Genomic DNA, 13,268 nt, shown 5'->3' on the forward strand with positions numbered 1-13,268 from the left:
CAGTTTTAATGCTTCAGCATAATCTAAACGTCAACGCTGTCAGTGGTTCTTCAGATGAGAGGGTGTGTGTGGTGTAAAATGTAAAACTCGGTTTAATCTGCGTTAGAGAAACAAAAGGTCACCTGAGACGGGTGTAATTCAGGATGGCTGTTAACGCAACAGCTGATCAGCTCAGAAGCGTTGGGCTGCAGCCATGTATGGGTCGTTCATTACAGGCCTGTATGACGCCTCAAGAGTTTGTCCTGCGGTTGCTCATATGGTACATACCGCAGTATTATGGAAAACTGCTTAACGTGCGTCACGTACAGCGGATGATAAAGTCTACACACCCCTGTTAAGACGGAGGATTTTCTGATGTAAAAAAATGAAACCAAAATAAATCACGTCGGAACTTTTTACGCTTTTAATGTGAAATTGTAACCTATAAAATAAAAGTGAAAAATCAAAATTTTTAGGAAAAAAAAACAAAAAACAAAACTTACACAATAAACTGCATAAGTGTGCACACCCCTAAACGAATACTTGGTCGAAGCACCTTTTGATGTGAGGGCATCCCCAGACACAGAACATGCAAACTTCACACAGAGGACGACCCGCCAAGGTTGGACTATCCTAGGGCTCGGGCCCAGGACCTTCTTGCTGTGAGGCGACCGTGCTAACCACTGCACCACCGTGCTGCCGCTTTGGGTCATTGTCGGGCTTAAAGGAGAAATTGCTCTTCATCTCCAGCTTCCTAGCAGACCACTGAAGGTTTTGCCCCAAAATCCACTGGTATTTGGAGCTGTTCATGAGTCCCTCCACCTTGAGTAAAGCCCCAGTTCCGGCTGAAGAAAAGCGGCCGCAAAGCCTGATGCTGCCACCACCACGCTTCGCCGTGGGTATGGTGTTCCTCTGGTGATGTGCTGTGTTGTTTTTGGGCCAAACATACCTTTTGGAGTTATGGTCAGAAAGTTCAACCTTGGTCTCATCAGACCAGAACACATTTTTCCACATGGTTTTGGGAGACTGGATGTATCTTTTTGCAAAGTTTAGCCGGCTTGGATGTTTTTTTTTTTCATGTAAAAAGTCTTGCCACCCTACCCCATAGCCCAGACAGAGGAAGAATATGGACAATATGGGACATTGTTGTCACATATAAGGAACGACCAGGACTTGCCAGAAGTTCCTGCAGCTCCTTTAATGTTGCCGTAGGCCTCTTGGCAGCCTCCCTGACCAGTTCTCTCCTCGTCATCTCATCAGTTTTGGAGGGACATCCTGTTCTTGGTGATGTCTCTATTGTGCCATATTTTCTCCACTGGTTGATGATTGTCTTCACTGAGTTCCATGGTATATCTAACGTCTTGAAATTCTTTTGCACCCCTCTACTGATTGATACCGTCAACAACGAGATCCCGTTCATGCTTTGTAAGCTCTTTGTGGACCATGCATTTTGCACCTGGCTGCAGCCAAGATGCTGGGAAAATCCTACAGGAACAGCTGAACCTTATTTGGACTTAATCCCAGTCCCTTTAATTGATGGCAGGTTTATGCTAACTTCTCTTTAATCAGTTTGAATGTGATTGGTTGATTCTGAACACAGCCACACCCCCAATTATAAAAGGGTGCGCACACTTATGCAACCAGCTTACTGTAAGTTTTTCTTTTTCTTTTTTCCCTAAGATGTTTGATTGTTTTCTCGCTTTATTTTTATAGGTTGCAATTATACATTAAGGGTGGAAAAAGTTTTGACAGAATTTATTTTGGTTTTATTCTATTACATCATAAAAACCTACCATTTTAGCATGGGTGTGTAGACTTTTTATATCCAGTGTACAAGTGTTGTTTGAAAATTATCCTTATGCTGTACATTTTAAGCACTCATTACAAGTTATGATGGTGAAGTGAGGGTTTGAGTGTGCACAGCATGCTTATCGGTGATTCTGATGGACCATTTTCTATTGTTCTGTCTTTGTTTCCGTGCACATCGTCAAGAGTCAAAGGTTCACAAATGGAAATGAAGGAATTATATTTCAGCATTATGAAAATTCAACCATTTCTTTTTATCAGATGTTTTTGATGGGTTATGAGTCCCATCATCCTTTAGTAATTATAATTATACTTTTTCATCAGCCTTCATCATTCAACTTGATTGCTTTTGCTCTTCAGCCCTACTTGTTTTATTTTGCATGACTCTTCATGTATGGTGATATTTAAAGCGAAATCACTTTTACAGTCCGAAGCAAAATATACTGGCACTTTAACAGGCTATACTACATTGCTGTATGAGTCATACTTTTACACAGGGGAGTAGTTTGTTGTAGCCCGGTTTTGGTTTAGATGCTAAAATTGACCAACACACCTGACCGTGTACTCAATATAGAGAACACTAAGTCATCTTATTAACCAGATAACTTGCCCATGTGTTTTGTTCATGACAGAGAAGTGTAAACATATCAAATATTTGTGGTAAAATTGACCAGTCAAACTAATTAATTATGGATCTCAAGGAATATGATGGTGTGAGTAAGGAATAGTACAGACCGGGACAGAAAAAGTCCAGTGTGGGAAGATGGCGGCGCAAATTCACGTTTGCGGCGGCCTCACCCAGTACCGTCCATGCATTGTCTTTGTCCGTGTCTAAGTTTGTCTTCGTTTTGATGGCTGGGAGAGCTTGGTCTGCTGCGTCCTGTGGGCCCAGGGACCACGGCCCTGCCTGGAGCTGTGCCCGAAGAGGAAACACTGTGGGCGGTCTGACGGGATGCAGAAGCGGGGCAGGCTAAGCTAACTGCTAGCCCATGCAGACCAGCAGTCCCGACACTCATCCTGGCTGGTCTTCGTTCTCCTGGGGCCTCGTATCAATCATTACTATGGGAAAATTTGTGCGTACACACCCATGGGATTTTTTAGCCCTGAAGTTTGTCTCAGACCAGTGTAGACCCTGGGTAACCCCTGAATTTAGACACCGATTGACTAACACTGATGTCTTTCCAGACCTGGGTGACTGCTCGTTGCAAGAGGTAGACAATAGGTGTTAGGAGGAAGGAATTACAAATAACCATCATGCTTTGCTGCTGACTGTCAGACAATCTTGAGGGCTAAAAAAATCCATGGGTGTGTAAGAACAAATTTGCCCATAGTAACGATGAGGCCCCTGGAGAGTGATTTTTTTTTATTATTTTTTTTTTTAGTTTAGATATGTGTTAGTTTGGATATATGTGTTCTTGTAGTTTTTGGGTTTGTGTTTTTGTCTTTGTGTTGCACTGCTGTGGGCTGGGGACGACGATATTTCGTTTCATTTCATGCGTGCAAGTGCATGAAATGGAAGTGACAAAGTGTTTCTGATTCTGAAATGAAGAGTAGTGAAACACCATTGCATAGCTCATCGCTTTTTACCTGCTACAGAACCGGGTCAGAAAACATACTCCGGACAAAACATCAGACCTAAAATTCACAATAGATCATACTGCAGGCTAATAAGCAACCTAACAAATTCTGAATCACTTTGTTATCATCCTTAATGGGAATTGCAAGGTATCTTTGGATGGTGCACAGTTGTCGTAGAAGATCTGGAAGGACTTGCTGACATAGGTCACTCGTTTAAGAAAGTCCTCGATTTCCTGGACGGTCATCTCCTGCACCTCATTATTCTCCTTCTGGTTGCGTGCATAGGATGCAAACGCCGGGAACTTTGCCCGCTCCTCGTAGGGTGCGTTGTGGTCAAAATGGACGCAGCAGTAGGCCGACCACAGATGGGCGGGGACCGCCACGCGGCGGATGTTTCGCCGGAGGATCCTGAGGCCTGAGACGGTCACTCCAGTCACCACGTAGGCGTGACCGTAGCAGTAGTTGTTGAGGCGTCTGTGAATGGTTAAAGGTTAGGGTTAAAGGTTAAATGGGTCATTAAAAGGCAAAAGTGTTGCCATTGCAATGGTAGCAAGATGTACATGAAAATTTTTAAATCTTGACCGAAATTGAAACACAAATATTTTGTAATCTCTTATTACTTTGCCATGTATTATGTACAATAAGCCTAAAGGTGGAATTAGTTTCCCCCTCTTTTTAAAAGGGCCCCCCTGTTGCTCAGCTTCTCTCAACTGAACCTGTTTTTCTGATTCTCATGATGTCATCAGACACCAATGTACATACAGCCAATCAGATAAAATCATCTGAAGGTGAAACCCCGCCCACCTTTGCTTGTACTTGTCACTCAAAGGTCAGCTCATGAATATTAATGAAGACTAGACCACTCCCTCCGTTCTTGAGACAAATGAGAACAGTTTTGGATAAAGGTGTAAAAAACAAACCAGTCATCCACAGGTAAAAATTGTTGCTGGATGCTTTATTATGCCGTTTTAAAGGCTTGACTATAATCGGACTCAACTTTATTGATATCTATCTATCTATCTATCGATATATATATATATTTCAGTCCAACTTGGAGAACTATTTGTTATTGGACAAATCGGGTACAGACAACAGTATAAAATTACCGACGTGAGAGAAATGTAACCTGTTGAATAGATCTCATAAAAGCACACCGGTTGTAACTCAATGTAACATTTCTAACTGTAAAATTTTCATGCAAGTCTGGCCAAAATTGTAACCGTTGTTATCCTGTATGGCATTGTTTCCCCACCCAGTCCTGACAGACAACCGGTGGCACGGTGGCGCAATGGTGAGCGTTGTCGCCTCACAGCAAGAAGGTCCTGGGTTCGAACCCCGGGGTTGTCCAACCTTGGGGTCATCCCAGGTCATCCTCTGTGTGGAGTTTGCATGTTCTCCCCGTGTCTGCAGTGGGTTTTCTCCGGTTGCTCCGGTTTCCCCCTCCATCAGAAAGACCTGCATGTTAGGGTTAATATTCCTGTCCGTGCCCCTGGCCGAAGCGTGGCAAGACGGACCGGAGTTGGTCCCTGGTGCGGCACGGCGGCTGCCCACTGCTCCTAGCTACACAGCTAGGATGGGTTAAATGCAGAGTGTCATTTCCCTACGGGGATCATTAAAGTATCTCAAAAATCAATATCAAAATCTCAAATCAACCATTGTCCTGCAGATTTTCATAGTAACCCTGGCTTTCAGTTATCCAACCAATCGTGTGATAGCACTTAATTATGTCAGGTGTGCCAACTTGACATAAGTGCTGATTGAAAATGAAATGAAAAATGAATAAATCCCACTTTATTTAGCGTTGTATTCTTACAGGCAGCACAGTGGCGCAGGGGTTAGTGCGGTCGCCTCACAGCAAGAAGGTCCTGGGTTGGAGCCCCAAGGTAGTCCAACCTGGGGGGGGGGTGGTCCAACCTGGGGGGGGTGGTCCCGGGTCATCCTCTGTATGGAGTTTGCATGTTCTCCCCGTGTCTGTGTGGGTTTCCTCCGGGTGCTCCAGTTTCCTCCCACAGTCCAAAGACATGTAGGTCAGGTGAACCGACCGTACTAAATTGTCCCTAGGTGTGTGTGTGTGGGGTCCCGCCTACCGCCCAATGACTGCTGGGATAGGCTCTGGCATCCCCGTGATCCTGAGAGCAGGATAAGCAGTTTGGATGATGGATGGATGGATGTATTCTTGCAACAAACTGTATTCTTACAGTGACTGTGTTCTCTGCATGTAACCCATCTTATTGTATAGGAGCAGTGGGCAGCTGCAGCACCCGGGGACCAACTCCAGTTCTTCTTTCCATTGTCTTGAGCAGGGGGGACAGGCAGGAGGATTAACCCTAACATGCATGTCTTTTTTTTTGGTGGTGACCAGAGCACCCAGAGGAAACTCACCCAGAGACGGGGGGAACATGCAAACTCCACATAGAAAGGACCTGGGAAGGCCCCGGGGGTTCGAACCCAGGACCTTCTTGCTATGAGGCAACAGTGCTAACAACTACGCCACCGTGCTGCCAGATGTTGTGGTTGTGTAACTACAAGCAGGTCGACTCATGCAAGGTTACAAGTGAAATCTGCGGGACAAGGTGGGGTGACTTTTGGACCGGGTTGAGAAACAGTTGCCGTTTTGGACGTTATAAACATCAGAAATACATTGGAAGTAGAATTGCCTGCGGATGGTGTGCGAATGGTCTCTCCAGGGCCCGACGCTGAAGTCGTGGACCTGCGGCACCACGTTGGTCAGGGTGTAGGTGGCGGCCTTGTCGTCGTGGTCGGCCTGGTGCTCGTCTGGATTCAGCTGGCCCCGCTCATAGTTGACTGTGTCTGAGTAGTCATCCAGAACAGCCTGTGTGTCCTGGAAACTTCGGTGAATGTCCTCCTCAGGAAAGAGCTGCATATCTCTCGAACCCGACACCACAGACAGCTGGGGGAGGAGTCAGTCAAACAATATGACCTTCAAAAAGAATCGACTTCTATAAGATATGAACTATTTTACCTCATATACGTGTTGCACGACTGGAATTTTACCCACAAATGGTAAATGTTCTTTCTTTTGAGTGTTTTACGTTTAGAATTACTCATTTAAAGCTACTTTTATCGAAAGTTATATAAATTTAGTTGTCACCAGAAGGTATCGTAGACCGCTACATAGTAATCATAGTGGTACTAAATGTAGTTGTGATAGTGCATTTGCTACATAGTAATCATACCGTAGCCGTACCATGTCAAGCGGTAGAAGTCATTGTACATTTGCTCATCAAATGGTAGTACAAACATGTATGAAGTAATAGTAGTAGTACATTTGCTGTATAGTAACCATGTTGGTAGTACTAACGTATGTGAAGTAGTCATATTTGCTACCTAGTAGTAATCATATACTCGAGTATTTATGTCAAGACAAGTGCATTTCATAGAGATTGTAGTACTGTATAAAGTAGCAGAAGTAGTAGTAGTTGCGCATTTGCTAATTATAATAGTACTATTATATACACTGATGAGCCAAAACATTATGACCACCTGTCTAATATGCTGTTGGTCCTCCTTGTGCCTCAAAACAGCGCCAACCTGCCAAGGCATGGGCTCTACAAGACTCCTGAAGGTGTCCTGTGGTATCTGGCACTAAAATATTAGCAGCAGATCCTTCAAGCTCCTGTAAGTTGCGAGGTGGCGCCGCCCTTGATCGGACTTGTCAGTCCAACACATCCCACAGATGTTGAATCGGATTGAGATGTGGAGAATTTGGAGGCCACGGCAACACCTTGAACACTTCGTCATGTTCCTCAAACCATTCCTGAACGATGTGCGTAGTGGGGCAGGGCGCATTATCCTGCTGAAAGACGTCGCTGCCATCAGGGAGTACTATTGCCATGAAGGGGTGTACCTGGTCTGAATGATGTTTAGGTAGGTGGCATGTGTCAAATTGAAGTCCACATGAATGGCCAGACCCAGGGTTTCCCAGCAGAACATTGCCCAGAGCATCACACTGCCTCTACCGGCTTGTTTTCCCACAGTGCATCCTGATGACATCACTTCCCCAGGTAAACGACGCACACCTACACAGCCATCTATATGACCTAAAAGAAAACAGGACTCATTGGACCAGGCGACCTTCTTCCACTGCTCCAAGATCCAGTTCTGACACTCCCATGCCCATTGTAGGTGCTTTTGATGATGGACAGGGGTCATCATGGGCACTCTGATCAGTCTGGGGCTACGCAGCCCCATACACAGCAGGGTGCGATGCACTGTGTGTTGTGACACATTCCTCCCGTAACATCATTAAAATTCTTTGTGACTTGTGCCGCAGTAGACTTCCTGTTGGTTTGGACCAGACGGGATAGCCTTTGTTGCCCTCACGCATCGATGATCCTTGGTCACCCAACACCCTATTGCCGGTTTGTGGTTTGTCCCTCCTTAGACCACTGTTGGTAGGTACTCACCACTAGACTGGAAGCACCCCACAAGCCTTGCCGATTCAGAGTTGCTCTGACCCAGTCATCTGGCAGTAACAATGTGGCCCTTGTCAAAGTCACTCAGGTCTTTACTCCTGCCCATTTCTCCTGTATCGAACACGTTGACTATGAGAACTGATTGTTTGCTTACCATCTTATCTACCCAGACCTTGACATGCGCCCTTGTTTGGGGGTGATCAATGTTATTCGGTTCACTCCGAGTGGTCATAATGTTTTGACTCATCAGTGTCTGAAGAAATAGTAGTAGTACATTTGCTACAGAGTAATCATAGCAGTGTTATATGAAGTGGTATTGGTAATACGTTTGCTATGTAGTAATCATGTCAGTTCTATATAAAGTGGTAGTAGTAGCACTAGTAATCATAGTAGTATTAATCATATTGTAGTACTATATGAAGTAGTAGCAGTAGTAATGCATTAACTACAAAGTAACATCATATTAGTGCTGCATAAAATAGTAGTAGTGCATTTTCTACATATTAGTCATTTCATAGCCGAGACTACACGTCATGTGTCTTAGATCACCTATAGGTGATCAGTTGGAGAATTAAAGTATAATAAATTTATATTAATAATAATTTTATAGCACTTCTCTAAAAAAAGTTACAAAGTGCTTTACAAAGAAATAAAACCAAACAAGGGAAAAATAAGAGTAAGACCAACTAAGTCAGAGTAAAAATGAAAACTATAAATAAATAAAAACAAATATCAAACATTTGTAAAAGCTTTCATAAAAATAAAAGTTTTAAGATAAGATTTAAAAGAAGCTGGAGACTTGGTTTGTCTTAGATCAACAGGAGGAGACTTCCATAGTGTTGGGGCTCTAACAGCAAAAGCCTGATCACCCTTTGTAACAAACCAAGACCTGGGAATAACCTGCAGGTCTCCATCTGTAGATCTTAATTGTCGAGGGGGTGTATACCAGGCCAATAAATCACAAATGTATGTAGGAGCATGATCATTTAAAGCGTTAACAGTGAGCAATAAAAATTTAAAAATTAATTCAAAATATAACAGGGAGCCAGTGTAGGGAGGCAAGCACAGGAATGATATTGTCATGCCTCTTTGTCCTGGTAATGAGCAGAGCAGTGGCATTTTGTACCAACCGCAGACGGTGGAGGGAGGAGCCCTTGCCGATACCAGAATAAAGTGCATTACAATAGTCGAGCCGAGAGTAGATAAAAGCATGTCTAACTTTTTGCAGATCGACAATTGAGTCATGCTTTCTCCAGCTCAAGCTGGAGAAAGCATGACTGAACAACATGGTTGATTTAATTATCCAAACCGAGGTTAGCATCGAATATTACCCCAAGATTCCTAGCAGCCTGAACAAAAGGGCTGATGGGATTTTCGGGACTGTACAGAATGACCTCAGACTTATCATCATTAAATTTGAGAAAATTTTAGGGCGTCCAAGATTTAATGTCAGAGAGGCAAGTTGTGAGATTTGCTAGGGCGCTAGGGTCTGTGGGTTTTAGTGGCATGTATAACTGAGTGTCATCAGCATAAAAATGGTAAATCACATCATGATTTTGAATGACCTGGCCAAGGGGTAGCGTGTATATAGAAAAGAGAAGGGGGCCAAAAACTGAGCCTTGAGGGACACCACAACTCAACTGAACCACTGAGGAAGTAGAGTTACCCAGAACAATAGAAAAATTTCTGTTAGTGAGGTAAGAGCGTAATAAGCTATGAGCCGAGCCCTTGATGCCAACCCAAGTCTCTAAGCGATGTAAGAGGATGTTGACTGTGTTAAGTCTAAAAGAACTAAAATCGAGCAGTCACCTCTGTCTGCAGTCAGCAGTAGGTCATTAGTGACCTTAACTAGAGCTGTCTCAGTACTATGAAGTGCTCTAAAACCAGACTGGAAACTATTAAAAACAGTATTAGTGTTCATAAAAGAAGTCAATTGAAAAAAATTTACTCTCTCCAGAACCTTAGATAGAAAAGACAATTGGGAGATTGGTCTGTAGTTACTTAGGGACAGGGGATCTAAATTAGGTTTCTTCAGCAATGGTTGAAAAATGGCATGCTTAAAACTGTTTGGAAAAGAACCAGAGGCCAGAGAATTATTAAGAATTTGCAGAATAACGGGGCTGATAGTTGAAAATACCTCCTTGAGCAGCTTAGCGGGAATGATGTCTAAGATGCAGGAGGAAGAGTTCATATTGGAGACTGTAGTCTCTAACACTGAAATTGTAATTGGTTGAAACTGGGTAAAAGAGGCAGAATTAACATGGGGAATGGAACGGATGCAAGAGCGTGGCTGGATTTGGGACCCAATATTCTCCATCTTATTTACAAAATGAGTGAGATATTTTTTCAGACAACTCAACATCAGGTTAAAAAAGAGAAGTGGAGGGACCATTAATAACAGAATCAGTTACCGTAAAGAGAACTTTAGGATTGTGGTTATTTCTTGATATTAGTTCAGAGAAGTATGCTGATCTCACATCCTTAACTGCCTTCTGGTAAATTAACATTTGGTTTTTAAGGGTGTTATATGTTAATCAACTTGTTGACCTTCCATTGTCATTCTGAATTTCTACGGCGTCTTCTAAGAGTGTGATCATTCAACCAGGGGAGGTTAATTGATTTTTGTCTGCTAGTCTTAAACGGTGCAATTTGGTCGAGGATGGATAGGCACTGATCATTGAATTAATTTAACAGTGCATCGGGATTGAGGGGGGGATAAAGAGGGATTAAAGGATGATGAATTAAAAGCATCACAGAATTTAACTGCAGAGCCAGCGTTGAGAATGCGAGAGTGTGTTTTAGGATAGTGACTAGGAGTAGCGAGCTGTAGTGGGACTTTGAAAATGTCAGCTTTATGGTCAGATACAGGCATATCCACTAGATTAAGACATTCGTGGGAGAAACCAGATGAGAATACAAGGTCTAAAATGTGGCCTTTGGAATGTGTGGCCCCTTTAACATAACAGATTGAATGAGGTTAAAAGAGTCTATAAGATCCAAAAATGTGAGGTGAGGGGATGGGAAGGACAACACACATGAATAATAAAATCGTCAAGAATAAACACCCTGTCATATTTTGGCATGACAATAGATAAAAGGTCAGAAAACTCAAGAGATAAAACTAACTGAATTAGGGGGAGGCCTATAAATTAAGATGCAGAGTAAAGGAGGGAGGGCCAGTGATTAAAAAACATAAAACCTCAAATGAGATAAAATTACCAAAATTAACAGGATGGCACTTTAGGCCCAACTTATAAAAAACAGCTAGGCCACCCCCTCTACCAGAGGGCCTGGGAATATGAAAATATGCAAAATCAGGGGGGCTAGCTTCAGTCAGGGGAACAGTGTCCCCTGGGGACAGTCATGTCTCAGTAATCATAAAAAAGTACAAAGTAGATTTACAATGAGATACAGTGTAACTGATATATCATCGTCATAAGAACATCAAATGCCATGTGCAGGTGGAAGGAGGACACAGCAGAAGACACTAATGATAATGGAGTCTATATAAGTCAGGGAGGGCACAGTGGTAAAAACCAACACTGAAAGTAGAATTAGATGATTCATATTAGCTATAAAGGGTGGCATGGTGGCGCAGTGGTTAGCGTGGTTGCCTCACAGCAAGAAGGTTCTGGGTTTGAGCCTCGGGGTAGTCCAACCTTGGGGGTCATCCCGGGTCGTCCTCTGTGTGGAGTTTGCATGTTCTCCCCGTGTCTGTGTGGGTTTCCTCCGGGGGCTCCGGTTTCCTCCCACAGTCCAAAGACATGTAGGTCAGGTGAACCGGTCAAATTGTCCCTAGGTGTGTGTGTGTCTATGTGTGTATGTGTGTGTCGGCCCTGTGATGGCCTGGCGGCCTGTCCAGGGTGTCTCCCCGCCTGCCGCCCAATGACTGCTGGGATAGACTCCAGCATCCCTGCGACCCTGAGAGCAGGATAAGCGGTTTTGGATAATGGATGGATGGATGTTAGCTATAAAGTGCCACTAGAGACTAAGGATTAAGGTAGTCCTGGAAGAAATATTTATTGGAAAGCTGACAAAAAAAAAAAATCATGCTCCAAAATTCAAGGATGGTAAATTGACTCGGCGTGGCAGCTGGCCCCTCTTACCTGTGGCTCGTACATCCAAGGCACATCCACCTTTTTGGACCCATCGCTGCGCTTGAAGGTGTACGCAGAATAAACGGGAACACGGCTGGACGTGTCGTACAGAGTGAAATAGCGTGGTTGTCCTTTATAGTACTGGCAGATGGTTTGGAAGGACCTGGCGTGAAGGCCTTGGGGCGGTGTGCCCATGTAAAGAAACTCTTTACAGTCGGGCGACAGGTTGACCTTGACCTCTGTTCCTGCCATGCCTATGACCCATAAGCAGACGAGAACTTGAGCGATCCTGTAGGAAACCATGGAGAGCGTCTCGCGTCTTTCTGGTGCATGTAGAATCTCTTTGAAACGGTGTCTGTCTCTGTGGGGGTTTAATTTCAGTGCTTCATACTATCCCAGGGCACGCCATGCAAATTCTACGGTTTATCTTTATTCCCCGTAAGTAGGCTATCCAAAGGTGGCTGCAAGGGCCGAGGTGTGGCCATGTCACGTCCAATATTACATCGCACAACCATTCAGGTGGCATTAAAAACAGTCGATCTACAAATTATCGTTGCTCTCAAATACTCTCAGTCCTCATGTTCCTAAATTGAAATTTGTTAGTATAATAGTATATAGTATAATGGATTCAGTAATGTATATTAGTGTAGTATATTGGTAGTATAGTATATCATTAGTCATACATGCTGACAGTGTAGAGTAAATGTACAATATGTTAGTCTAATCTGTTAGTATAATTCTACTCATACTAATTTCCATGATTATGCAGATGATTCACAACTGTACATATCCATATTATCTCCTGATGACCTAGATCCCATACAGTCCCTAACTCGGCGTATCGATGATATTAATCTATGGATGTCAGAGAACTTTTTACAGCTGAGCAAAGACAAGACAGAAGTACTTGTTTTGGTGCAAAGACTCGGAGACTTGCAGCTCATCTCAGCTCTCTGTCTCTGGAGTGCAAAAGTGAAGCTAGAAATCTGGGTATAATCACAGACGGTGATCTGAATTTAAGAGCCACGCCAATCATCTCACAAGATCAGCCTTCTACCATCTTAAAAAAGTTTCAAAACTGAGGGCCTTTCTATCCAAATCAGACTGTGAGAAATTAATCCATGCATTTATAATAAGTAGACTAGACTACTGTAATGGACTATTCACCCACCGGCCCCCCAAAATCAGTTGAACGCCCACTACAGTTAATTCAAAAAGCGGCAGCATGTGTTCTCACCAGAGCTAAAAGGTGTGAGCACATTACACCTGTTCTTAGAGCTCTGCATTGGCTCCCCGTCAAAACTAGAACAGATTTTAAAATTCTGTTAATTGTGTACAAAGCTCTAAATGGCCTGCACCTCACTATGTAATA

The 13,268-nt window shown here is 43.5% G+C and overlaps 1 protein-coding gene across 1 annotated transcript; it reads right to left on the reverse strand.

Moving 5' to 3' along the window:
* Window positions 1-3,476: 3,476 nt before the first annotated feature.
* LOC130113971 (endonuclease domain-containing 1 protein-like) lies at window positions 3,477-12,148 on the reverse strand. The gene is made up of 3 exons (XM_056281683.1): window positions 11,906-12,148; window positions 6,021-6,274; window positions 3,477-3,837 (listed from the first exon to the last, which is right to left on the reverse strand). The coding sequence occupies exons 1-3, from the start codon at window positions 12,146-12,148 to the stop codon at window positions 3,477-3,479; spliced, it is 858 nt and encodes a 285-aa protein (XP_056137658.1).
* Window positions 12,149-13,268: the final 1,120 nt, after the last annotated feature.

The sequence above is a fragment of the Lampris incognitus genome, chromosome 6 (assembly GCF_029633865.1).
Source record: "Lampris incognitus isolate fLamInc1 chromosome 6, fLamInc1.hap2, whole genome shotgun sequence".
NCBI classification, from domain to species: Eukaryota; Metazoa; Chordata; class Actinopteri; order Lampriformes; family Lampridae; genus Lampris; species Lampris incognitus.

Excerpts from the sequence above, each read along its gene's own strand:
- LOC130113971 (XM_056281683.1), bottom strand. The coding sequence starts at position 12,148 with ATGGCAGGAACAGAGGTCAAGGTCAACCTGTCGCCCGACTGTAAAGAG. Across the intron at positions 6,275-11,905 it reads CTTGGATGTACGAGCCACAG|CTGTCTGTGGTGTCGGGTTC; the intron begins GTAAGAGGGGCC and ends CTCCTCCCCCAG. Across the intron at positions 3,838-6,020 it reads CATTCGCACACCATCCGCAG|ACGCCTCAACAACTACTGCT; the intron begins GCAATTCTACTT and ends AACCATTCACAG.